The sequence below is a fragment of the Macaca fascicularis genome, chromosome 7 (genome assembly GCF_037993035.2).
Source record: "Macaca fascicularis isolate 582-1 chromosome 7, T2T-MFA8v1.1".
In the NCBI taxonomy this organism is placed as follows: Eukaryota; Metazoa; Chordata; class Mammalia; order Primates; family Cercopithecidae; genus Macaca; species Macaca fascicularis.
The window spans coordinates 9874214-9902210 of record NC_088381.1 but is presented as its reverse complement, the minus strand read 5'-3'; the positions used below and the strand labels follow the sequence as shown (position 1 = coordinate 9902210).

At 41.6% G+C, this 27997-nt stretch overlaps 1 protein-coding gene across 7 annotated transcripts in view; it reads right to left on the bottom strand.

Annotated features, from left to right (window-relative positions):
• RYR3 (ryanodine receptor 3) overlaps positions 1–27997 on the bottom strand; it is a 566003-nt gene that overhangs the window by 240364 nt on the left and 297642 nt on the right. For all 7 annotated transcript variants that reach the window (XM_005559076.5, XM_065547708.2, XM_065547709.2 and 4 more), the window contains exons 17-20: positions 24413–24546; positions 22599–22840; positions 12590–12782; positions 1035–1251 (exon numbers count right to left, since the gene is read on the bottom strand). In XM_005559076.5, the coding sequence (XP_005559133.3) occupies positions 1035–1251; positions 12590–12782; positions 22599–22840; positions 24413–24546 (786 nt within the window). The remainder of the gene's footprint in view (positions 1–1034; positions 1252–12589; positions 12783–22598; positions 22841–24412; positions 24547–27997) is intronic.

The following is a 27997-nucleotide window of genomic DNA, read 5'->3' as shown; positions in this document are numbered from 1 at the left end:
TTTCTTTATAAATTACCCAGTCTCAGGTAGTTCTTTATAGCAGTATGAAAATAGAATAATACATAGTCATTAGCCACAGGAGGTAAGAAGCAAACTCATGAACACATACACATAGATGAATACAATAGGGTCATATGAATATTACGGGGAAAACGCATGCTAGAGAAAGCCTGTAGGCTAAAATAGCTATATTGTGCAAATTATTAACCCCAAGTGCCTTAGAGGCATGGTCTCTTTTCATTTATTTTCTATAACATCTAGAATAGTGATTCAAATAGCCCTGCTGTATATAAAATGCTAAAAGCTCTTGCATGCCCCTTGTAACACCACGTGATGTGTCTCTCTCAAAATACAGACCCTGGAAGGGAAAGAAAATATCCATTTATCAGCACTTTCAAAGCCCTCCATGCCATTCCCTGTTTCTCTCCCTTTTATTTTCCAACTCTTCTCCTATATGCTCCTCCCTCTTCCAAGAGCTCAGCCATATGAGAACATGCATTGCCACCTGTCTATACTTCTACTTTGTGTTTTTACTTCTACGCCCTTGTTTATCCCATTTCTTTTATACCACCCCTGGAGACCCTCCCCCATTTAAGCTTATTAAAGGCTCTAACTGAATTCCACCCTTACCACACAGACTTCCAGAAACATTCTAGCCTAAAGGATTTCTCTAGCATTTACTGGTGCATACTGTTCATTTTGCATTTATTACATTTGGCCTTTAAAAAAAATCATACATTTGCTTCTTACATCTTTAACTTGGTTGAGAATTCCCAGAGAATACATCAATATTTCTGTCTATCCTTCACAGAATATAACACACATAGCAGGTGTTCAACATGTTCACTGACTGAGAAATCCTTAAAGACCCAATCGACGCACATGGTGAAAATGTGGAGAGTAATAGTTGTTCACATTACACAATAATTATGGAACATGTATATTAAGTAAGGTTCAAAGACAAGAAAGAAAGAAGTATTTAACTCTATGGCTTCATCTGTATCCGCTGTCTTTTGCTGGCAATTTGAACCTACCTGACTGGTGTCTATGGGGCATGGGATGAAAGAGGCTTGGGAGAGGAACTGGGTGGTACCCAAGAGATCTCTAACACCATCAGCATCACGTTTATATTCTTTGACAGGTTCCAATCTCATCTTCTCTTTTGGAAGTAAGGCTTCATAGCAAGGGGCATAGCCAGAGGGAGGCAGGAACTTAAACTCTCCATGACGTCCACCCATCAGGAAACGTACTCTGTCATTTGAAGACAGCAGAAATACAGAGGTTAAAAAAAATGCAGCCCAAATAAGTGAAAATTAAAGATCAATCCCTGCCTCCCACCCTCAACATAATTTTGTTGAGAAGTGAATGACTTCAGATTAACCACGGCAAACATCCTCCAGTAGGTACCAAAACAGCAGAGGGGTAAGTGAGCATCAAGGCGTGATCCTCAGCCGACCTATCACGGCTAAGTCCCTAAACCTTTATATACATAAACCACTAGGTTTTTAGAACCAAGTTTATCTGTACTCTAATAGGTAAATAGTTACTATAGATATTACTGCAGTATTGAAAAGCATAACAGTGATAATGATGAGATTATTTTCTGTAAAGATCGTATCGAAATTACAGTATGATAACTTCAACTCTTCTTGAGGGAAATTATCCACACATTGGTTAAAGAAAGCATGATGTAACTATATGGAGAAAGTAGTAAAATCTTATTTTAATATTCAAGGGAAAGACTAAGTAACATCAGAGTATTAATCACAAATGGTTCATGGCTGGCAAGGTTACTTAAAAACGTTACACTGTGGAGGCCACATTTCCCTGAAGCAGCCGCATCAGGGTGGCTGTGAGGAGGCAGCCATGGCCACGTGGGGACAGATGGGCATCAAGCATTTGCTCACTGGGATGCCAGTGTCTTTCTTAGTATCATCCCCCTGATAGTACCCAACCCTGACACCCTGGCCCACCTCCTGCAGTGCTCACTGGCACTTCCCAACAAAGTGGGGAAGGACACTAAAGGTCTGACAGTAACAGCAGGCAGGCTCTGATTACCATCGCGCAGAAGTCTTTCAATATCGTAATTCAGCATTCTGGCTGAAAGTCAGCCTCATATACATGGGTTAGGTTAGGGTTAGATTGGACCCTAAAGTTCCCCATGCAAAAAGAAAAAGGTGAAAGTAAGCGATTTCAAAATATTACTTCATATGATCCCAGGTTTATAATCAGAAATAGAGCTTTCACAAGTCAACTGCAACCACATTAAATTGATGAGGAAATACAACCAGTTTTCCATAATTAAAACATGGCAAGATATGGCACTCTGGAGGTTCAACAGTAATTGAACACTGGAAAAAAGTCAATATATATGCAGTGTTTACGTTCAACATTCATTCCCCTCCCCTTCTCCATTTAACAAATCTTTACTGAGCCCATACAATTAGCACTTGCTTTTGTACTGGGATTCAGCAATGAACAAGGTATACGGCATCCCTGGTGTCACAAAGCAGGTATTCTAGCAGACCAATAGGCATAATTACTGATTGGGAGACATCTGATGGGGTTTTAAAAAGGGAGCTGTGAATTCACTCAGGTAAGGGGTTGGCTGTTGGCATCAAGGAAGGCCTCTCTGACATGTGAGCTAACTCTGAAGGGTAAGGAAAAACCAGTGAGCTCAAGATCTGGAGGAGGAGCATTTCAGGCAGAGGAACAAGTGCAAAGGCTCTGAGGTGGAGAAGACCTTGGGTGGATCAGATAACAGGAAGGAGGGTGGCGTGGGTGAGAACACCATGAGCCTGAGTGGTAGGGCTGTATCAGGCAGGGTCTGTGAGCCCTGGCAAGGAGGTAGGATTTTATTTCAAGTGGAAAGCTGCTGATGGGTTTTAATGTAAGGAAATATAAGATTCTCCTAGTTGCCCTATGCAGATAGATCTGGGGACCAGTGGAATAGTCACAGGGAGATAATGGTGGGTTGGACCGAGGTGATCCAAGCAGCCATACCCAGTTTTGTTTTGGAATTAGGCTTGTTCGGAATTGCTCATGGACTGAGTGTATGAGTGGAGGGGGATGAGGTATATAAAGAAAAGTTATGATTTGGCAAAACTTTCACAACAGGATACTTTCCAATGGGCCTCACTTCCTTTCACTGGAACGTTTTGGTAGGTCAGCCTTGCAAGATATTCTCAGTGTTGGCTGCCTAATTGTGATGGTGGAAACCTAATTGTGAAACTGGAAAATACAGCTTCTTTTAAGTAAAGAGATGCTAAGGTTTTCTTCCTTCCCAATAAGAACACTTTATCTGAAAAGCATTTTATAAAATGCTGTTTTAAAATTAATTATAGAAATCATACAAAACCTCCCAGTTTCCTATTTTAAGGTACTCAATAATAATGATATAGAGTTAGAATCACAACTGTCCCTTGTGAATGTTCCTACATTAAGTGTTATGTAATAGGGCACGATCTATGTGTATTAACAATGTGAACAATGAAATTAAAACAAAATTGAGTCATTAGCCTGCAGTATTACTAATTTAGTGAACCTCAGGAAATAATGACTAAATCTTAACATTATTTGTTGAGAACTTCCCAATTCAATTGCAACATAACAGATTGTGTTACTGACGTATGGAAACCATGGGATAAAATTGGATCTTTCTGGGCAAAGAATTGGTGTGGGAAATTTTCTGCCTCTCTCTTCTCATTGAGCATCTTTCCTGCGAGGAGCTGAATGCCTAGTAGCTTGTACAGCAAGTAAGCGTATTCCATTACTCACTAGCATATGGATTCCAAGAACAAGTAAATCGTCTCTTATGAGGATTTCTAGAGGAATTTAATTATTCATGAGCTCTCTTGCTAATTGTTGAGTTTCAAAATTTATCTTAGGTTTTAAAATCTGCTGGATAAGATAACAAATCAAGAAAGGTAGAGTTTCAGGTAGTATTTAATGAGAACAATGCTTAGTTTTTATATTCAGTTATTAAAAAGAAGACTGATCATTTGGTTATAAATCTGAATCTTACGTCCTCTAATGGCCACATAAACTGTAAAATAAATTAACACAGGCAGGAATCAGTGTTTACTGCATACTGAAGCTTTGGTCTTCAAACATCATCGTGCTGTGCTTCAGTGGGTAGAAGAAAAGGTCCTGGATTGCTTCAGAAGTCCTGCAGATGAGAATCTGTGCCCTCAGCAGGCAGACTGAACAGACAGACTATGGTCCCAGGCACACCCACCACCTGTGGCTCCTCCCCTCACTGCCTGTGAACAAACTGCCCAGAGTCTGTGAGAAGGGATCCAACAAACTGCCACCAATATTGAAGGTCCCCCTCATAACTTGCCCTACTAGATCCAGATTGATGAGATCAAAGGTAATAACTAGGGAGATAAAATTTAGGTTTGAAGGGAACAACCAAAGAAGGAAACAAAGTATCTGAAACTCGCTTCAATTATCTGACTATATGAAAGTGGGCTCCCCTCTGTCTCAGAGTTTTGGTTCGGGTCCCAAAGTTAGATGTATGAATCCATAATTCATAGGATGCTAAATATTTTCACATTCTAAAGTGAAGTGCTGAGTCAACTATGTAGGATATACAAAACAAAAAACAAAAAACAAAAAACAAACCTGTGAAACCAATTCTAACAGCCACAGCCTATCACACACCTCTAGACGGATAAAGGAAAGAATTCCTTTGGAGAGAACTTTCAGGGAGAAAGGGAGAAGTGTTCTCCCTTTTTGGAAGCCAAATGATTAGGGCTTCAAGAACCCATGTGGAAGCTTGACAAGTGTCCTCTGGAGTTTACTGAGGGACACATTTTCCTGGTGACAGAGCCAACAGCGTGAGAAAGGGCTGCATGGAAAAGAGTTGCCCTTCTGTTCAGGGTGACACCAAGGACTGTGCTCCCTAGAAGGCTGTTTAAGGACTCCATGAATGAGCCTACTGTCCGCCATCTTAAAAAGGGACTTCCCAGAAAGGCAAACGTCTGAGTAGAGGTCAGAAACCCAGGGGCTGGGGGACGTGGGAAAGGGGATCTGGAGGGAGGTTTAGGGTTAGCCAGAGGGAGCAGCCGACGGAAGCAGTAAGGCTTGTGTCAAAAGAACCGTGGTCAGAAGTTCCCAGCCTGAGGCTAAGAAAACTACAAACAGGTCCCAGAAAAGAAAGAGGCAGCAACTGTACAACTGCTATGCAAAGACTCAATGCTACCTGACAACAGCACTGACTCCATCAGACACACTTCTTCTCCAGTCTTCTCTCCCTGCGGCTCAACTCTAGGGGGTCTGCAATAAGAGCTGGCCAATCAGGGAGGGGCAGACCAATGTGGAGAAGTAGCTGCCTCATACTGCAGGCCCAAGCTGGGGGAGGGCTCAAGCTGTAAATTGGACACAAATTTTGATTTTAGTTTCAAATAGACAGAACTTTCAAATGACTGACAAGATTGTTCTTGTTCCTAAAAGTAGCAATAAAAGCTACAGGACCTACCCACGAACTTACCCAGGGCCAGAAGTCCAGAGCACGGAGTTACAGGGGTAGAAGAAACAATAAAGTTAAATCTACCTCGTCCACTTCTCTCAGTAAATGGGTTACCTGGCACTTAATGTTTACCTTTTAAATCCTTTGCCTCATTCACAAACGAGAAATGTCCAATCAGAGTGTGAATCTCCCCTCTCTACATGTTTTCCTCCCTGACTCCTTGAGTGCCATGGGCTCACCCAGCATCCCCGAAATGTTAAATTTAACATAAAAAAGAGAATTTAAGAATGGATTTCATTACAATTAGTTCCTCTTTATCCTCAGATTTTTCTCTACATTAATGGATTTTAAAAATCAAATTCATTCATCAATTGAATCCTTTCCACCACAGCTCTTGTGTCATTTTCTGGGGTTCTTCCTGTAACTCAGATGTTCCATCAGTTCTCAAAGATGTTTTCCTTCTTAAAGTGTTTACAGTAAGCGACTCTGTCCTTAGATTCTTTCGCCTCAAAGATGAGCAACAGCTTCAGTAAGAGCTGCCTGGGAGTAGTGAAGTTTTGGGATGTGTAGAGGAAATGTTTATTTACTTGACTCATTTTGAAAACACAGGACAAATTATATTGAAAAATCTCTGCCAGCATTTTCAACTTTGTCTTTGAGATTTGTGCATTTTTGCTTGTTAATTTGCAGGAGAGATGGGACTACCTATTACAAATTCCCAGATTTGAAAGATTGACCCAGTAATTAAAAAAAAAAAAAAACAGTAAAAATCATGACAGAGCTGTGCTGTGCTCAAAGGGGTGACTAACATTCCTTTCGTTGGGCTGTCGTATTATTATTCAGAGCTTGCTAGCAAACGTGTAAAATTACTTTAGTCTTACTAGATGTCTTATTACTGTTATCTGCTATTGAATTCCTCCCAGAGAGCTGCGATAGTGTTTCACAGAAGTAAAGGATACAAGCTGTGGTTAAGATGAGAAAGACTTCGCCAGCTTTTGCTGACCTGAATTCAACTCGTAAGTCACGCTTCATAATTGCATCTTTAGCCCATATCGCTAAGACTGGAGAACGGTCTGAGTTATGGACATTCCCACATTCATATTTCTTTCTGGCTAGTGTTTGATGAAAGCTCAGGGCAATCCAGCCAGTGCCCATCATGTTCTCTGCAGAAGTATATTTATCTCAGCAATAATTTCCATAGCATTGACCACAGCAAGCTGGAAATAGCTAAGCTGTTGGTTACCTGAATTTTAGCCAAGTCTGGAGAATACCAACAGAAAACAAACAGCAACCACAAATACTATCTTTGGATATGGTTATTTTTATAAATTAGAGCTGGCAAAAAGGTTATGTAAGATGATTAAAAAGATTTATGGGGAGTTTAACTATAGCCATAAAATATATTCTACTATGATAACTAACTCATTAATTTTCTGCAAAAAAAATTAGCACCCAAATTTCACTATATACCATGGCTTTCTGTATAACGCTCTCTATTTGATTCATGCCATTTGTGGGGTGGATATAAGATCACTTTTAGTAAGAGCTTCCTGGCATCTAAGTAATTCAACCTTTTCGGTGGGCTATAAGGTACATATACCTCATCCTAAATTCTATTCTATAATGAATAGGGTTGTTACACTGGGGGCTACTGCACTAATAATACTGTCTATAAACAAACCACATTGAGAAGAAAACTATGGAGGAATACTCATGAAGAGGAAAGAGGCTATGACATTGATTTGTGGGTTTTGTCAGTAATTACTCACGCTAACTTTGACTTCACTGTGGGTAAATCTAATTGAAAAAGATTTTTGCTCTTCATGTAGCTTTGCTCTTTGATGATGGCTGGCAGGGACATCCTAATCAGGTATTATTAACAACATTGTTTGTAAGTATAAAAATGATTTAAAAAATTCAAGACAAGGATCTCAGCAAAGACCATTAAACAGGAGGAAACAGGCCTGTGAAAGAGAAATCTAATTTAGAAGCCATACAGAAGTTAAAAATAAATATGAGCAACAACTCTGAAGACTTGTATGATGGCAGAAAAAGAATCTCTTTCTAGACCGGCATAACACTTTGCATCTTGCTGGGAGAGATGCTATAAAACCAGGCATGTGTTCTACAGTATTGGCGGAAACAATAACTTCTTTTCAATTTCATTATAAAACACATTTCTTTTCAATAAGATACTTTAATTAACTTGGAATTCATATTGTGGTTTCTCTTTCTAGCTCTTTGTTCAACTGAACTAAAGTAGTACAGAGAAGAACCGCTGGGTTTCAGCACCAAATCATACTTTACCAGTTGACGTAAGAATAACACCTGGGTTGTAGAATAGTCAACTGGTTTATTTTGATTTATGAGCAACTGGCTAGCCCCCAGTACAGGTCCTGCACCGACCCTGACCAAGGTCATCATGTGATGCGCTCGAGGCATTTCAGTAAAATGTATTTCCCAACTATGCAGGCCCTGTGATTCCACCTCTCTTCAAATCACAACATGCTGTGAGATCCGAAGCCAGGAATATGTCAGAGCTGATAGTTTCCTGAGAGACAGAAGGCTTGAGTGACTTCAAGCCCCGCTGCACACCCCACTGGCACTGCTTTTCAGCCTTCCACCTGTTCAGTTGCTACAAGCAAAAAGCTCTCAGAGCTAAGCTGTTGGTTCTTCAAGTCAACACATCTGGACCCTTCAGTTTCTTAAATTTCCTCAGCAGATGTGCCTCCTAAATGATTAGTCAGCTCATTTTTCTTCTCTTGTAACTTTGCTTCTCTTTTATCTGTGCACTTAGAAGGCTGCGTGATCTGCTGACCTAGACACCAGATGCTAGAAACGTCTTCTACATGTGGATACCTTTGAGTCAACTATTTTTTCACCTGCTAACTGCAGTTCTTGTCAAGAGAGGATTCCAAAAAAATCCTCCCACTACCGTCTACAAAATCACAGACACAAAAATCCTATCTCATTGTTCTGAGGGAGACAGGAAGGATGAAGTAATGATTAAGAATAATTACGCAATATTTGAAAACAGATATACTGTTCTCTAAACACAAAACGTGGAAAAGTCCATTAGCCAGCAGACTGGAGAAGATCCCTTCTTCATAGACCTAAATTTGCCTAAGTAGTTTTTTCAGATGACATGCTTGTGAAATAGACATACTCCCTTTGAAAATCGGTAAAAAACAATGAGTGGGACATGGGCAAAATAAGTAAAAGTGGGAGGAGTATTAATGGTGGGTGACCAAGGCCACCAACTACATAGGCAAATGCAGTCCTGGGAACTGACTGCTCAGAGTAACCTTGTTCTTCAGGGAAGGTCCTGAGTCAAAGGGTGGAAGACCCCAACACTGTTGTGTTGTATTTATATTTGTACCCATTCTCCACTAAGGAGTGGAGTGGGGAAGATGGAAAATAGGGCTAGAAGGTCCTTTCCCTCTTCCAGAAGGCCTTTACTCCAATCAGTTTTTTCTGGGCTTACAGTGCCTCTCTTGTCAACAACACTCCTCGTTTTCCTCACACTTCTTACGGCTACCAATGATAATAGCTCTATGTGGTATCCTCACATATTTAAAAAGAAAGAACTGAGATGAAATATCCTCAGCACAGAAGAACTTTCAACTCTTAGAATACAGTGTCCGCAGATAGTATAAGATTCCCTGGCTTGAATATGTGATGAGAAGATTTTCAGCCTCAGTAAAGCTTAATTCTACTGGTTCTCCATTTGTTACAAGAACCTCAGACAATGCCAATATGTAACTTTAGTATATTACATCCATTTATATGAATATGTTTGTAAATATGCTTGTGTATATATACAAACATACACACACATCCATCTCAAATTCCAAAGGTTGAGTACCATTTGCAAAGGACAATTCTTTACTTCTAAATAGTTTGTATAATTGAAACAGAACCAAAATCCTCCTTTGGAAAACGTATGAACATATCTTGGTTTACCAATCCACATGAGGTGCTGAGGCCTACTAGAGTGGTTTCACCCCAAAAATCCCCTCACTTGGACCTGGATCCCTGAAACGGTTTCTTTGTGATCCCAGATCTCAGTTCCTGCTTCCCACAACTCTTCTCCTGCCATGACCCTTGTCCAGGGGCTTCCAGGGACACTAGGATGATTCTACGTTGACTCCAGTCTCCTGTTCAATTGACTGTGATCTCTTTAAAATACAGGGATGAAGAATGGCTGGGAAAAGTTTGGGAAAGAAGGGTTATTGTGCGGTTTTGCCTTACAGACATTAAAATGTATAACGTGGAATCAATATCGTGAAAATGACCATACTGCCCAAGGTAATTTATAGATTCAATGCCATCCCCATCAAGCTACCAATGAGTTTCTTCACAGAATTGGAAAAAACTGCTTTAAAGTTCATATGGAACCAAAAAAGAGCCCGCATCTCCAAGACAATCCTAAGTCAAAAGAACAAAGCTGGAGGCATCACGCTACCTGACTTCAAACTATACTACAAGGCTACAGTAACCAAAACAGCATGGTACTGGTACCAAAACAGAGATATAGACCAATGGAACAGAACAGAGTCCTCAGAAATAATACCACACATCTACAGCCATCTGATCTTTGACAAACCTGAGAGAAACAAGAAATGGGGAAAGGATTCCCTATTTAATAAATGGTGCTGGGAAAATTGGCTAGCCGTAAGTAGAAAGCTGAAACTGGATCCTTTCCTTACTCCTTATACGAAAATTAATTCAAGATGGATTAGAGACTTAAATGTTAGACCGAATACCATAAAAACCCTAGAGAAAAACCTAGGTAGTACCATTCAGGACATAGGCACGGGCAAAGACTTCATGTCTAAAACGCCAAAAGCAACAGCAGCAAAAGCCAAAATTGACAAATGGGATCTAATTAAACTAAAAAGCTTCTGCACAGCAAAAGAAACTACCATCAGAGTGAACAGGCAACCTACAGAATGGGAGAAAATTTTTGCAATCTACTCATCTGACAAAGGGCTAATATCCAGAACCTACAAAGAACTCAAACAAATTTACAAGAAAAAAACAAACAACCCCATCAAAAAGTGGGCAAAGGATATGAACAGACATTTCTCAAAAGAAGACATTCATACAGCCAACAGACACATGAAAAAATGCTCAGCATCACTGGCCATCAGAGAAATGCAAATCAAAACCACAATGAGATACCATCTCACACCAGTTAGAATGGCAATCATTAAAAGGTCAGGAAACAACAGGTGCTGGAGAGGATGTGGAGAAACAGGAACACTTTTACACTGTTGGTGGGATTGTAAACTAGTTCAACCATTATGGAAAACAGTATGGCGATTCCTCAAGGATCTAGAACTAGATGTACCATATGACCCAGCCATCCCATTACTGGGGATATACCCAAAGGATTATAAATTATGCTGCTATAAAGACACATGCACACGTATGCTTATTGCGGCACTGTTCACAATAGCAAAGACTTGGAATCAACCCAAATGTCCATCAGTGACAGACTGGATTAAGAAAATGTGGCACATATACACCATGGAATACTATGCAGCCATAAAAAAGGATGAGTTTGTGTCCTTTGTAGGGACATGGATGCAGCTGGAAACCATCATTCTTAGCAAACTATCACAAGAACAGAAAACCAAACACCGCATGTTCTCACTCATAGGTGGGAACTGAACAATGAGATCACTTGGACTCAGGAAGGGGGACATCACACACCGGGGCCTATCATGGGGAGGGGGGAGGGGGGAGGGATTGCATTGGGAGTTATACCTGATGTAAATGACGAGTTGATGGGTGCAGCACACCAACATGGCACAAGTATACATATGTAACAAACCTGCACGTTATGCACATGTACCCTACAACTTAAAGTATAATAATAATAAATAAAAAAAAATCAAAAATTAATCCTCTAAGGTACAATTTTTCCAAATCAGCAAAGATTTGAAATAACCAATAACAGTAAAAACGAATAAGGATCCAATCAGTTGGACATTCCCATATGTTGCTTTAAATGATACCCCAAGCCCAAGTCCTTTATCTGAAATCATTAGAGATGTGCTTCAGACTTTGGAATTCTTTAGAATTTTTAAAAAAGTTACCTGTTATGTACATTAAGCAGAAACTGCAGCCAGGCAAGGGGCAGTACATCATAATCAGACACATTAATATTTCTGCAGTTGAACATACAAATATTCACAAGAAGTAGAATAAATGAAAGACTGAAAACAGCCTCATTTCTGCTGATGACAGTTCTGCTACAAAATGAGTTCAGGTTAGATTTTACTACAAAATGAGTTAGGAACAAATGTATGGTTTTCAGAGCTTTTTAGATTCTAAAGTTGTTGATAAGGAATTCTGAACTGTTCATAGCATCTCAAAATCAATTTGGCCACATAATTATAAATTTCGACTTTAAAAGGTACATGCATTTTGACCAATTTCAAGGAGGAACCAAATAGAAACATACAAAGAGTTATACTTCAGGATATTCATAAGAATTTTATTTACAACAATAAAAATGAAATTGGCATAGACTTGTAACAGCAGAGTAATGGCTGCCTTATGAAACAGTCAAATAAAGGGCTATTATATGGCCATGAAATCATTTTGAGAATACTCAATGACTCAGGAAAAGGCTCATTATTTATTGTTGAATAAAAGACATAAACTTCATATCTGGTGTGATACCAATTAAAAAACAGATGTATATTTGTAGAACAAAAGACTTGAAAAATACGCCAAAGTACTAATAGAGATTATAGCTAACCACTGGAATCACAGGTGATTTTTACTGTATTGTTCATAACTATGTCTTTGCAGTTTTTCTTATAATGAGCATGTAATACTTTTATAATTATTAATTTTCTATACAGGATTTATCCTATTAATCTTACTGTTTATCTGAGTACATAATACAACGCCTGGGGGAGGTTTTACCACTAGAGATGGAGCAAATGACTCTGGTTGGCTCTCGCCCTAGCACATCACTGTCCTGGGGAACTTAGTTCACAGGACTGAAGCCCTGAGGGAGACTGCTGGCTTCGCAGCTCAGAGTGGTGGTGGGGAGGTGGGGTAACTGCTACTCTCCGTGAAATCACAACCATCACTTACTTGACACCTGCTGAAAAGCTCATCACAGGGAAGAAGAGCCCGTCTGTGTTGAAGTTCTCAAACATCCCCTGCACAGGTTGTCCATTGATGCGGAATGAAATGCTGGGCACCCCGAGGTCCAGGCAGCAGCTTACCACATCATCTGATCTCAGGAGGTGCTGGTTGATGGAAGCCACAGCTCTGGGTATCCGGCCTGGTGAGGAAAGAACAGGAAGAAGGCTGTGGAACTCTGGAGGCACCTGCGAGGCTGAGAAAGGCTCAGAGGCCTCCGGGGGAGATGGGGAGGTGTGATGGGTACCCAAGAGGTCCAGAGGTACTACTACATTTGAAATGCAACTTTGCTTTTCCTGTGTGAGATGAGCAATGAGAAATGAATTCCTAAGCTGGCGAGTGGGCAGACTCCATGCCCGATTTGAGATGAGTCTCAGGGGAAATGCTCAAGGTGCTAAGAATGAGAAAGAACAAAAACTTAACCTGTTCAATGTGTGTTCAGACTGCGGCCCGGTGTCTGAAGTAGCAGACAAAATGCTTTTGCTGGTGCAGCGCTTCAGAGGTGGCTGGGGGGTGTGTGTGTTTAGTTTTAAGTGCCGAAAGACCTTTCTGTCTTCTACTTCCTCAAAAGATTAAGCTGCTCTAGTGCTGAATAGAGAAGCCATCAGAGAGAAGAATGGCAAGGCTATCTAGCCATTAAACTATGCTACACAGGCTGGGCGCAGTGGCTCACGCCTGTAATCCCAGTACTTTGGGAGGCTGAGGCAGGTGGATTACCTGAGGTCAGGAGTTCGAGACCAGCCTGACCAACATGGAGAAACCCCGTCTCTACTGAAAATACAAAAGCAGCCGGGTGTGGTGGTGCATGCCTGTAATCCCAGCTACAGGCTAAGGCAGGAGAATCGCTTGAACCCGGGAGGTGGAGGTTGTGGAGAGCCGAGACCGTGCCATTGCACTCCAGCCTGGGTAACAAGAGCAAAACTCCATCTCAAAAACCAAATTAAAAAAAACTATGTTACATAGTTTGCTTGTTTGTTTTAAAGAACTTTATTATTTCAGGGAAGTGGGAAAACACATTGCCAGTTATATTCTGAATTGATTAGAAACCCTTCCTTCCCATCTCTTTCATAAAATGATTTGTCATTTCCTGACTTGAAGGAGTGAGGAAAATCACCTCTCTGCTTTCTTACATCATCTTATTCTGGAAATTCTAAAAGTAAATATTAATAATTATAACCACCCACCCCTCCCCTATTGGGTTTACATTTCTATTAGAAAGAGAGCAACAAAAGGGAAGTTAGGTTTTAAAATAGGGTTTCCAGCAAAAGATAAAAAGATACCTTGTTTCTTGATTACAGAAGTAGTATGTATTCATTATAAATGGTCACCACTTATACAGGAAAGTATACAAAAAGGCTGGGTGCTCATGCCCATAATCCCAGCACTTTGGGGGGCCAAGGCAGGTGGATCGCTTGAGCTCAGGAGTTTGAGACCAGCCTGGTCAACACAGTGAAACTCTGTCTCTACTAAAAATACAAAAATTAGCTGGGCGTGCTGACACGCACCTGTAGTCTTAGCTACTTAGGGGGCTGAGGTGGAAAGATAGCTTGAACCCAGTAAGTGGAGGCTGAGGTGAGCTGAGATCATGCCACTGCGCTCCAGCCTGAGCAACAGAACGAGACCCTGTCTCAAATAAATACAAAAGAAAAAATATAACTCCATAAAAATGCTTTCAAATATATATGTACACACACACTCTAGTTTGATGGAGTTATATGTATTTTATGGAGTTATACATATACACACTTTTTTTTTTTTGAGAGAGTCTCACTCTGTCGCCCAGGCTGGAGTGCAGTGGCACCATCTTGGCTTCACTGCAAGCTCCGCCTCCTGGGTTCACGCCATTCTCCTGCCTCAGCCCCCTGAGTAGCTGAGACTACAGGTGCCACCACCACGCCCGGCTAATTTTTTGTATTTTTAGTAGAGACAGGGTTTCACTGTGTTAGCCAGGATGGTCTCGATCTCCTGACTTCGTGATCCACCTGCCTCGGCCTCCTAAGGTGCTAGGATACAGGTGTGAACCACCACGCCTGGCCCCCCCACCCCACACTTTTTATTCAAACTGGGGTATCCACTTTTTATCCAAAATGCTCTAGAATCTGAAACATTTTTAGCACTGACATGATTCCACATGTGGAAAACTTTATACTCAATCTCATGTGATGGGTCACAGTCAAAAAAGTCAAAATTTTGTTTCATGCACAAAATTATTAAAAATTTTGTATAAAATTACCTTCAGGCTTTACGGGTATTTTTGAAACATAAAGGAATTTTGTGTTTAGAGTTGAGTCCCACCCCCAAGGTCTCTTATTATGCATATGCAAATATTCCCAAACCCAAAAAAATCTAAAACCTGAAACATTTTTGGTCCTAAGAATTTCAAATAAGGGATACTCAACCTGTAATAGATTCTAAACTAAGTGGTGAATTTTTACATGGTGAAATCACTGTGCTCTTTTTAATTAATAAAAAAGATGAGGTAGATCCCTCTAATTATTTTGGGTAATTGATAAAGCCATATTGCATTCCCTCCCACTCTTCCACAAGCAGTAACGAGGCTCTCCTCTGTGCCAGATACTACACCTGGGGCTGGGGATCAAAGACAGAAGACCTAATTCATGCTCTTAAGAAGCCCATAGTCTGGTGGGAAATGGACATTTAAATAAAAAATATACAATATGATAAATATTGGAATGAAGGTATGTATGTGTTGCCTTCTAGAAGGAGAGGAAGACACCTGGGAATCTGTCTGGGAGCATGGGACAACTTGATACCTGGAGAATAAAAAGCTCACTAGATAAATGAGAAAGGAAGGAGCAAGAGAAGTGTCTAACATAGTTGCAGAATGGCTGGAGTTTGGTAAGGCTGGAAGGTGAGGGTTAATGAAGGCTGAATGAGGGAGACAGGACGGGGCAATAAAGCCGGACAGGAACATGGAGCTTGGACCACCCGCACAGCAAGAGTGCTGTTCCACACAATGTACTCAGTGCATATCGGCAAATAGTCTGGGGTGGCCTTAGACTCTGTTTTTATAACTTTAATACCTGGCTTCACCACTGAGAAAGAGGAACAAGTTCCTCATCGTAGCGCCTACAGGTAAAATTATTTAAAAACAAAACAAAACTGAGCCTAGGTGGAAGAGTGTAGGTTTGACTCTTTCAAATTTCTCCATTTGAGGACACTGAGTACCCTTAGCTCATTGTATGGAGTTTAGATAGCCAGCTCCAAGGATCTCTTCTTCCTCCTGTTCAAGTCTGTTATGAAAAAAATCTATATTAAAATTCAGCAAAGCTTGCAGTAATTGTCTCACCTTTAAGATTTATCTTACCATTAAAAACAATCTTTCCTGCATAATTTTCTTTTTTTTTTTTTAGTTTAACTTCTGGAAAATATCACTATAGTTACTTGAACAAATACTTTTTAATTTTTATTTATTTATTTATCTTTTGAGGCTGGAGTACAACAGCACGATCTCGCCTCACTGCAACCTCTGCCTCGTGGGTTCAAGTGATCCTTTCAGTACAGCCCCTCAAGTAGCTGGGACTACAGGCTCACGTCACTGCCCAGATAATTTTTGTATTTTTAGTAGAGAGAGGATTTCACCATGTTGGCTAGGCTGGTCTTGAACTCCTGGCCTCAAGTGATCCTCCCACCTCGGCCTCCCAAACTGCTGGGATGACGGGTTTGAGCCACCGCACCCAGCCTACTTGAACAAATTCTAACGAATATTTGTGAACTGAGGAAGACCAGGAAATAACTGAAATGCTACACTGGGCAATCGTCTTTAAAAGTATTCAGATCCTTGCTGGATAAAAACACAAATTCCAAGGTTCTTTAATGTTCTAAGAATCATACAAACTGGGACAAAACTGCCAAATGTTGATTTGTGACTCCAGTGTCCTCTCGCGCGTCCTCTGAGGGTTCACTGTTGGCTTCTACACTGGCCTGAGGCTCGGCCACTAAAGACAAAGAGCAGCTTTTGTGGGTGATGCTCTTCATCTGCAGCAGGGCTTTGATATCAACAGGAGCTGAGCTCTGAACTTTATTTAGCCAGAGCTGCCATATGCCCTCCAGAGGAAATACGGCTGGGAGAATTTCTCCTGTCTGGCTTGTTCTTTCCATTGAAAATAACCACCAGGAGGAGCAATTATGCCCTCGTGGTAAAAGACACTGTCTTTTCCCACCTTTTCTTCCAAAAGACTGGGCTCAAAGTAGAAGTTTCCTTTGGAACATTTGCTAAGAAAAGTTATAAGCAAATTGAATTCATAGGCTGGGCCTATTTTTAAAGGTTGTACAGTAGGGAACAGAGTTGAGACTAATATCATCTAGAAATGAAAGGGTAACTGTTGATAATCACTGGATATGAAGTATATACTTAGCAAGTGCTTACAGCAATGTAATGGGAAGACTGTTTGGATAAGAGAGCCCATTTCATATAATATTAACACTGTAAAAGGTCATCTGATGAAGTATACCTCACTTTAAAATGTGAGTACTACGAAGAGTTTGAAATTGGAAAATGATGGAATCGTGGCATTGCTTTTCCATACTGTGTTTTATAAATCCCCTCACATGCAGAGAAAGTAATCTCCACCCCTGTGAGGGCTTTCATGGCTTCCTAATCATTTAGGAAGGGTCTTGTACTCCACATGTAAACAAGATGCAAATCCTTTCAACTGAACTGCAATGAGGTAGCAAAGGGAGGTCGGAGGTGCCTTGGAGTCACACAGGACTGAGTTCAAAACCCAAGCTCTTACCTGCTGCATCAACCAGGACCTATGATTTTACTAGAGGCTCAACTTCCCCATCTGTAAAATGGGCACAGTGGTACCCACAGGGATGCTGTAAAGAGACTTATTTGTAAGGTACCATTATTATCCTTTTGACTTTAATGAAACAAATAAATGATGTCCTGTGTACCACTTAAGAGGCAGTTTATTATAGCGGTTAAGGGGTTTCTGGAACCAGACTGCCTGGCCTCCAGTTCTGGGTCTGTCACTTACTGTGTGACCTTGGGCAAGTAACTCACCTTGGTGGACTCAAGTTACCTAATCTGTCAAACAGGAATATGTCTACCTCATAAGACTGCTGTGAGTTTCGAATCAATTCATCTATACAGAGCAATAGAAGAGTGCCTCACACGCTGTAACCCACAGCAAATGCTATCACTGTTTGTGTTTTTTCAACTCCAGAAACCTTAATCATTAGGCTAACAGTAGAAAAGTTTGTCAGGACACTGTAGGAATATTATACCTTTTATAATACTAGAAAAAAGTAACAATATGGGAAATTACAGCATTGAGGGCTGAATCTAAAAAGTGATTTTAAACCTACTCTCTTTATTGAAAGCTAGTACTGAAAAACATGCACATTTTAAAGTATGTTTAATGTATTTGACCCTTTTAGAACAACCAGCAGAAATGTGACACTATGGAATGAAAAATCAAACTTGTTTCAAAGCGCTTTTCTAAGAGCAGCCTCAAGTGCTTTTTATGACATTAGGAACTCTGAGGAATTCTAGAGACCATCCACTGCAAGAGCCCAGTGGTTCTTATCTCTGCCAGTCTGAAGAAGAAAAACTGTCCACTGGTTTGGAGGCTCAGGCCCACCTGAAGGGCCCAGGAAGCTCGGAAAGGCCATTCCAAACCCGATAATAAGATTTTTTTTTAAAGGCCACTTAATCAGATGCTGCACATCTTCAGTTAACCTCAGGGTATATTACTGCAGAATTTAGTCCCTTCTGATGAGTAACGAGGCAACTGGAAACAGCGGCGCTCAGCACTTGCACAGGTCCAGGCACTGCAGAGTTTGGCATTATAATCCAAGCACTAATATTGAGCCATTTGGAATGAGAGGGGATCCAAAGACAGAAAAGCGCCGCTCTTCTGCAGCTACTCCTCGGATCTTGTCCACACGGCACTGGCGTTGGAAAGGTCTGAGTCACAAAGGCTGTTTTATAAACAAATACCCTGGGACTCATTTTAGCTGGGAGATAGGTGAAGTCCCCTTGTGCAAATCTGACTGCAGAGGTAAATTATCGTGAGGAGTCTTAATAAATCAGGAAACACAATTTTACTCCATTCATTCGCTTCCACACTACTCGTCTCTTGGGATGGCGAATTCTTTTGCTTATTTCAATTCTGAGGAGGAAAAAAGTGGTTACAGGGAAGACATGATTTCTCCTACGAAACTTCCCCCAGCCAGTAACATACTGTGTAGGCTGCCCCGAGCAGAATTCACTCCCAACTGCTGTCCTGAAAGCCCCATCGAGGATCCATCCAGAGAGGGAAAGTGATACCATCACAAAAAAGAGCCAGTCCTCCAAAGAGAAGATCACAGCGTCTGAGTTGACCCTGGACTCTGTAGGGAGGGTTAGACAGAGTTGAGGCGGGAGATGTTCCCACAGCTGATGCCTGAAAATGACTTCCCAGACTTCCATGGCTAAAAAGACCTATTAAGGCTGTCTTCTCCCCTACACAGAGAAAAAGCTCATTCTTACTTCCAGGATGTCCCTTTGAGAATTCTCTTCTCATTCAGCATGGAACTGGGGTTCTTTATTCCCTTAGATATTACTGGGGTAGCTCTAACTGGGCTATTCTCATGGTCTTGAGTGAAGTACCAAGGACTCTGGATTTGGTCTTTATAACTACAGTGGAATTCACAGATGATGAGGGAAGGTAGCTCATATTTACTGTGTATCTAATGTGTGTCAGGAACTTCGTATTTCTCATTTAAATTTCGTAAGAATCTTATATTATCCTCATTTTATCAGAGGAAAACTAAGTCTCTGAGAGGTTAAGTAATTTGTCCAGTGTAAAAAAAGAAACATGGGCCAGGTATGGTGGCTCACGCCTGTAATCCCAGCACTTTGGGAGGCCGAGGTGGGCGGATCACAAGGTCAGGAGGTCGAGACCATCCTGGCTAACACGGCGAAACCCCGTCTCTACTAAAAATACAAAAAAAAAATTAGCCTGGCATGGCGGCAGGCGCCTGTAGTCCCAGCTACTTGGGAGGCTGAGGCAGGAGAATGGCATGAACCTAGGAGGCAGAGCTTGCAGTGAGCCAAGATCGAGCCACTGCACTCCAGCCTGGGTGACAGAGCGAGACTCCGTCTCAAAAAAACAAAAAAACAAAACAAAAAAACACACACAAAAGAAACATTAAGCGGCAGAGCTAGGATTCAAACCCAGGCATAACTCCAGAGCCATGCTGTTTGTTCTTGACTTTCCATTGACAAAGTGTTAGAGGCACTGTAATTCTTTCCATCTACTGCAAAATCTATTGTACTTTAATAAAAGTACGTTAAAGACCAATTCAAGGCAGTGGCTTAATTTATGCACATGAATAACTTTAAAGGTAATGACCTGGGCATTTAAATCTCAAATAAAAGGAGAATAATATATCATGATCACTTTCTAATATATCCCCCTATCTACCCACCATTCTCTCCTGTAGTAAGTTGGAGTGTTAGTTCCGTTTCATTTCTTCATCAGACAATTACCTTTTATCAGATAGTCTGAAATTCACGGCTGTCCTGGTGGGGGTCATTAACAGAAACTTTATTTCTTCAGCTGAAGAAATATTCCTGACATATTCCAATCCCTTCTGCAAGATACATGTTCCCTGCATGCTGGTTGGAGAAGTCAGAATGATGCCCAGACCCAGGAAAGCTTTGGGTTTTGGTGAGAATGAAAGGTATAAAACTTGTAGACACTGGTTTCTCCATGTCTCATCAGATGCCAGAGACTGAGGGATGAAATCCCTGGAGTGCACCTACAAGTACACGGCAATACACCATCAAGTGCTGGTCATTTCAGAGTCACAATCAGTTTCTGAAAAGCTGAGTCACCAGCCTTCTTCCCACTTCTCCAATCATAGGAGCCATTGCTAGTGATGTTCGGCATGAGCCTGGAGCACCCAACTTCCTTGGCTTCAGAGGAGACAGGAGGGGTGAGGGAGAGGGTGGGGAACTGCACACTCCTGGAATGATATACAATCAGACAGGACGTTCAGGTCCTGAACTGCACAGAGCAGCCCTCTATGGATGCACCATGAATGGGTTCCATGCCTCCTGACTCACTGATGTATTCATTCCTCAAATTTCTACCGAGGGATACAGGAATAAGTAAGTGCCCCACGCAGTGCTGTGAAGTCAGAAAAAGACTAAGTAAATTTTTTCCCTTGAGAGTGATTAGTTTCTCTTTGAAACAAGGGTCCAGTTTGCTTCACCCCAGGGTCTAGGTGAGCTTCATATTTCCTCAGCCAGTCTTCACGCAGAGCCCTCTTCAGGTGTAGCTGGGCTCCAGAGAACGTTCTTGGGCTACGGTGCCGGGTGGGCGTGAGACAGGCAGAAGTCAGTAGGTGTGTGAAACAATTTTTTCAAGTCAATCTTGTCAATTCCTTCACAGACTTAATCCTGCCACACTCAGGAGCTGCAAAGGTGCATGAGCATAAGGATTCTTCCTCCTCAGATCATTTATTCAGAGACAGTTTCCTGAGAACCTTATGATATCTGACGATAACCTAAGCTTAAGGTCACTACTTCATAGCCACAGACTCAGTGGCTCCATGATAACACTGAGAACAAAGGGAAACTCCACCTCCCATGAAGAATTAGGGAAGGTTAAGTTGGGAGGAGGACAGCACAAGGTAAGACTTTCCCTTCACATGACCCCATCATCCTGCCATTTGGAATCCAGTGATGTCAGGACCACACTGTCCTCTGGGACACACAGAACATGAACGAAGGCTTTTTTTTTCATTCTCCCCCCATGGTAGTGATCCAGGATAAACAGGTATACAAATAAATATGTACAGCCTATTCCTAAAAGTTTTAAAGTGTTGAAGCTGAATGCGACATAGCTCCTAAAATAACAACAACAAAAAAATTCACATGGACCAACTGAAAATAAAGACCAATTAAAAGAAGCATGTCACTGGGACCTGAGCTGACTTAATCATTGGTATCAGGCAATTAGGTTGTAACTAGAAAGCTACGGGAAGGAGGAAAATGTGATGGGTTACGCAGTTACCAGTTACAGAAGAAAATATAGAGGTTTGTCCTGTAGAGATAAACTTTGCCTTTGTACTGGATTTGAGGAAGAATGTGTGTCATGGTTACTTATGTAATGGACACGTGGCACCATGCTGACGTAAGGAATTTCTATAAGGACATGATGTCTCCAATTGCAGTTTTGCAAAAGATACAGAAAATAGACGCGTTGGACAACAGACCGGAGAGGTGGGGCTCTTCTTCCCGACGAAAGCCTGAGAGTTAATCTTGCGTTTTGCACCCAGGCGGAAGCCAAGACATTCCTCCACAGGCACGGGCCATGGACATGCTTGGGAAAAGCATCAATTATTTATCTAAAAAAAAGGAAGCCCTGAATTCGTTTAAAGAGGTTAGCACCTACTGTGTGTTGGGCATGGATCCAGATATTTTATAAATTGTATTATGAAGCAACAGGCTGTGTTGACAAGATTACGGACTTGTAGTCAGGTCTAGATCCTTCCTAGTGTGACCTTGAATAAATTACTGAACCATCTTTATGCTTCTGGTCACACGTTTGTCACGTGAGGTCAATATTTTCTACCTTAAGGGGTCATTGTGAGGATAAAATAAGAGAAAAATGAACAAAAAGTATGTAACTCACTGCCCAGTGAATACATGCTGAGTCTCTGCTCATATAATCCTAACGATTCCGTAAAATATTGCTCCTACAGATACAATGAGCTTGAGAGAAGTGATCTGCACTAGACCGTGTAGCTGGGAACTGTCTGAGTAATGGTATAAATGAGTCTTATTTTAACCTGACACTCTTTTCCATCTAACCGTTTAATTAGTTGAGACTCTTGAGTCTCTATCATTTCAACTGAAAGTGGTAATTTCAGCTAGAATAATTTGAGCCTCCATCATTTCCAGTGAGATTATGAGCCAAAGCTTTAGCAAGGTACTCACCTGACCAAAGGTGAAGTCCATCAAAGCCATAGGAGTACAGGTCATCGCCAACACCATTGCCTCCCCATCCTTCTCCACCGCCTGGGTATGGAGCATAGCCTGAGGAAGAGGCCCAGCCCACACGCAGATGTGTGGGCTCTGCTGTTAGGAAGGGGTCCACCTGGTCGATAATCAGCTCGAAGTACCACTTCTTGTACTGGGCTGAGCCCTCCGCGACTCCCAGGAAGATGTTTGGCCGGATACTGAAATTAAACATGGGCAAGTGGCATCTACAGACCCTTCAAAACTGAGAAAGCAAGTGGAACGAGGCCATAGGAGGCAATGGCCCATTTACACCGAGGACAAGAACAATGCTGTGTTTTTCATATTGCTCAAAAGATGGGAGGGATCTCTAAAAGCCAGGAGTCTGAGATCAGCCTGGGTAACAAAGTGAGACCCCGTCTCTACAAAAATTAGCTGGGTATGGTGGTGCACACCTATAGTCCAAGCTACTTGCGAGGGTGAGGTTGGAGAATTGCTTGAGCCTAGGAGTTCAAGGCTGCAGTGAGCCATGATTACGCCACCGCACTCCAGCCTGGGCAACAGAGTGAGACCTTGTCTCAAAAAAAAAAAAAAAAAAAAAAAAGACTAGAAAAAGCTTAGGACCCTCAACATTTGGATTAAGTTCTTAGCGTGACACATCAGGACAATATTTTCATTACAAAATATAAAGGATGTTCCTTTTAACATTCCATTCAAGGCAACCAACGTTTACTGAGTGCCAACCATGAGCAACGATGTTGAAAATGTTATACAGATTTGTACGATTACAAACCTTTGTTTCTTTAAGTTAAAAAGAAAATTTTACCTGAATTCCATTTTCTGGTCAATTGGTATAAGCACCCTTATTTTCAGAACAGCAGCTTTGTTACCAAAGCATTATTAATAACACTGGTCTCTTAAAACCATTAAGAAGTCATTACTAGGCAACCCCGTTAAGGAAAAGAGGTTTTAATGTATCCGGCAAAGTGGTTAAAAGCTTAAGATATTCCACTTAGAGTTTTTATGTCAGGAATCATACTCTCAGAGACGAACTGTTCTTGGGCTGGAGCTGTGCCCTATTTTGGGTAGGCAAAGAAAAACCAGGCTGGCACCATGAAGAAAGTAAGTCTGTGTGACAGCTCAGGTCTTTGGGCCACTCTGCACCTCAGAGGGAAGACTCTATTCTTGCCATTGTGGATTAGCGCGTAGGCCTAGGTAGAAGTGGCTAGAAAACCGCAGACCTGCCTAGTCCCAGCCCAGTGAGTTCACATGAGTCATGTGCAGCCACATGTATGGACTAGCAAGCTAGGGGTCCTGCAGGGGCCCCTGCTCTTCACCCTGATCCTCGCAGACAGCAGTGAGATACATGGCCATGTGCCAGAGGATTCAAGAAGCCACGGTCTCACTTGGGACATCCATTCTATAAAAAGATTATAGAAAAAAAAAAGTTGGTATATAAAAATAAATATGAATATATTATGAAGTTATAAGAGTTGCATTAATGTTTAAAAGAAAACATGGTAGGCCATCTCAGGCCAAATTCTTTAGCACTCAGATGCTACATATACTTTGTCCTCAGCTACTTAAACAGAAAAGTTTGAAAAATTGTGCTAAAGGGGTTGGAGGCCCTAGTCATAGGAAGTACATGTTTGCTTGGTCTTGTCTTATGTACTTTGATCGCCATGGAAACTATGGGCAGGCAACGCTGGAGTTCAGATCAGCCCTCTTTTCCTGCTTGGAGATAAGACAGGCAGAACTATGCTTGGCATCTGGAATGACGGTGGTGGCCTTACCTGGTTACATCGTTAATCAGTCGTGTCTGCAAGAGCAGGTTTCTCCGGGGCAGCAGGTTGTCACAGATCAGATTCTGGTTGGCTCTCACTGCAACCCCATTGCAGAGACAGAGGGAGCACAGGATATCCAGAACCTGCAGCAGGACACACCCACCAAACTTTAGGACCACCAGGAGGGCACAGTGAGCAGGACCACCACAGGGCATGAAGGAAGGAGTCATAAAGGGTGGGGTCTAGGTGATGGGTGGAGAGCTAGCTCAGAGCCAAGGAGGCTTTGCCTCTTACCCAGAAGGAACGAGTGATGCCTCAGAGCCTGCTGCTTCTTGGGAAAATGAGTCCGGGCTTTTTTCTAGCCCCTCTGCTCTAGTCTTATGCCCCTTCCCTCCAAACTGTGCATAACCTCAGTAGCCATTGTTCTATTACAGTAAGAAAGAGGCTGTGCTCTGAAGACAGACAGTCTAAGATATTATCCCAGCCAGGCCAGGACTAAGGTGTAGTGAGGCATCTAAGGCACAAAATCTAGGCCCTGCTCACGGTCTCAGCTCTGAAAACACACAGCAGAAGGATAAAAGGCCTTCCATGGACTTCCAACTCGAGCAGCACACTCTCACCCAGCCCTGATGGTGCTTGGCGCTGAGTATCAGTGGCTACTTATTAATAAAAAGGCACGTAAGATTCCCATCTGGCCAAGGTGTTGCATGTAGCAAGCTTGGGAATGGAATTTTCTGTAGGTGGGGTGATGGTAGGGCAGACTCCTGTTCTTCGGTCTTTTGCTGTGATACCATCAAAACTCATGAAGATACCCTTTAATTCCTGGAAACTGGTATTCTAAATATTTAACTCGCTCTCTTTCTCCCATCTAGAAGGAGAACAAACTGACAAGAGCCCACGTGGCCCAGGAATCTAAGAGACCCGTCATTAAACTGCTTCTGCCCCTTGTTTTCCAGCTGCCTGGGAAGTGGGAACAGCCTCTGTTTGCCTCGTCCTGCACGCTCACCTCTCCTTGCACTGTATCCTCTTCCATTCAGACTTTTTTGTTCCTATCATGGCAAAGCGAACTGTGCTGGGCCAGTCAGGCTCTGGTCCTCCCGCTCTCCTTCACAGACAGGAATGTGCAAACAGCAGTCGATAAATAACAGCCACGATACGGCAGGTCGTACCAACAGAGAGGCAGGCAGCCTCGCTTCAGTCTCTCAAAGTGGCCACAGAAGACTCAATGCTTAGTGGGGTTTGATAGCTTCAAGGTGTTTGTGGCATTTGTATCCATAATTCTCACAAACCAATTTTCTACCTGACTCCCTGAATGTCAGTTTTGTTCCAGATAAATACAAAGCACATTTACAGGAGAAGCAGAAAAGAATCCCAAATGCAGTTTTGTGGGGGACTCTTACCATTAGCACTCTGTGAAAGATTTCAACTGTGGAAACCTGAAATCCAGAGGATAATTTCTCACCCTAAGAAAAGAGCCATAGATGGCCAGGAAATGAAATACTTTTCAGTCGGCCTATTACACATTTCATCTGTTTTGCCTTGGAGTGATGGCTGCGGGAGACTTGCTGTCACAGCCAGAGGGAAAGCAGGGCTTAATCCACACACAGTAGGAACAGCAAAGAGAAAAAGGCTCTGTGAAAAGCACACAGCCGAACAGAGCAATGCCTCATCTATAAAAAATGATGCCACTTAAAGAATCAGAGTTGACATTGTTTCGGTTTTGCTTTAGGAGACACTCCTTCAGGTAAAACCGGGGAATGGGGATAAACTTCCGTTTCTAAAATAGTTCAAATGGGTTTGTGAAAGGAAAATCTCTTGGGCCCCCAAAATCACTAAGGAAAACTCAAGCTGGAAACTGCTTAAGATAAACCTGCCTCACGTTCTATTCAGTCACTGCTCTGCTCACCGAGATAGATGCATCTCTCATTTGCCTCCTTTGGAAAGGCTAATGAGAAACTCAGAAGAATGTAACCATTTGTGTATCACCTATCTGTGACCGGAAGTTCCCTGTCCGCTTCCAGTCTTCCTGTTTTGGCTTCAAGTCGTCCCGCCTTTCCAGACCGAACCAATGTACTTCTTATATATATTGAGTGATGTCGTACATCTCCCCAAACGTATAAAATCAAGCTGTGCCCGGACCACCCTGGGGACATGTCAGCAGGACTTCCTGAGGCTGTGTCACAAGCGTGTCCTCAACCTTGGCAAACTAAACTTTCCAAATTAACTAAGACCTGTCTCAGATTTTCTGGGTTCACATTTTGGTAACCACGGGGGGGATTATGAGTGGAGATGCCCCTGACCTTTGACAAATCTCCTATCGGTGCTTGGTACCAGCATGAGCTAACCTTATGGCTTAAACAAATAGGACAATTTGCTGAGGTCTGAGAGTACCCCCTCCAGAGAATCCCTGATCTCCCAAAACTTTAGGTTGAGATCTAAAGTCTGTTTTGCTGTACAACTCCTTTTTTTTTTTTTTAGTTTTACTTGCTTCCAACAGGAAGGCAAGTTTTCCTGCTTCCATGATGACGGAAGGCAGGTAACTCCTTTATGGAGTTTGAGCTTGCTTCCAACAGGGAAGATGAGTTGCGTTTTTTTTGGGTTTTTTTGTCCTGCTTCTAGGCTGGCAGACAGCAGTCTACAGCCCGAGACCCACTACTAGCTAAGAAACTGGTTTGGGATTCTGTCCTGCAAATTCCTTTTACACGATTAAAGTTAGCATTTAACAACCAGCTGGTGTTAATTTCTGCTTACACTTAGAGTGCTCAGAAGTCGTACAATTTGTGTGATCATTTTGCTTTAGCAGCATTTTGTCCTAGTAGAAATATGGTAATGAGATTAAAAATTTTTTTGAAGGAGCTCAATGGTTAAAAGTCACCTTAATTAAAAGGCTAACATCCAAGATGGGTGTGTGTGTGTGTGTGTGCATGTGTGCATGTTTGTATTTGAAAGATCTTCATGGTTTTGGTTGTTTTTCTCTCCTAAGGCCTTGTCCTTTTTTTTTTGAGCAAAAATTTTTTTTTTCTTCTCAGTTAACTGAATTCTGTTTTCATCTGATTTTTTTTTTAAATTAAAACAATTATTGCAACAGAGGCTACTCTTCAGTTTTTAAGGAAGAGTGTACTTTAATTTTATGTTTAATTTGGCTCAAAGAAAAATAACAGTGTCTCCCTCTAGCACCACCAGACTTTTTCTCTCTGTACTTTATGATGTAAATTTTGCTATTTGATTTTCACTTGAGTTGTTTCCCTTAATGTGCAAACATAAGGCTATTTAAGCTGACAACTGCCTAGGGCTGTGAAACAGGTTATCAAGAATCTGAAAGTCTAAGACAGGGAAAAAAAAGAGGGGGGGGAGTCTTTATAAATCTATAAAATGTACTTCCATTGGCATGCCTCATAAGTTTTTATATGTATTCATGTGATGTGTACAGAATGTTTTACTACTAACAATATATAAAAGAGCTGTAATTAATTGGCTCAAAAAATAAAAGCTCTAAATTATATAATAAATAAGAAAAGACTAGTTAAATGCTTTTTAAAGTACCTGTAACTTAAGTAAAATCTTTTTTTTTTTTTTGAGACGGAGTCTCGCATT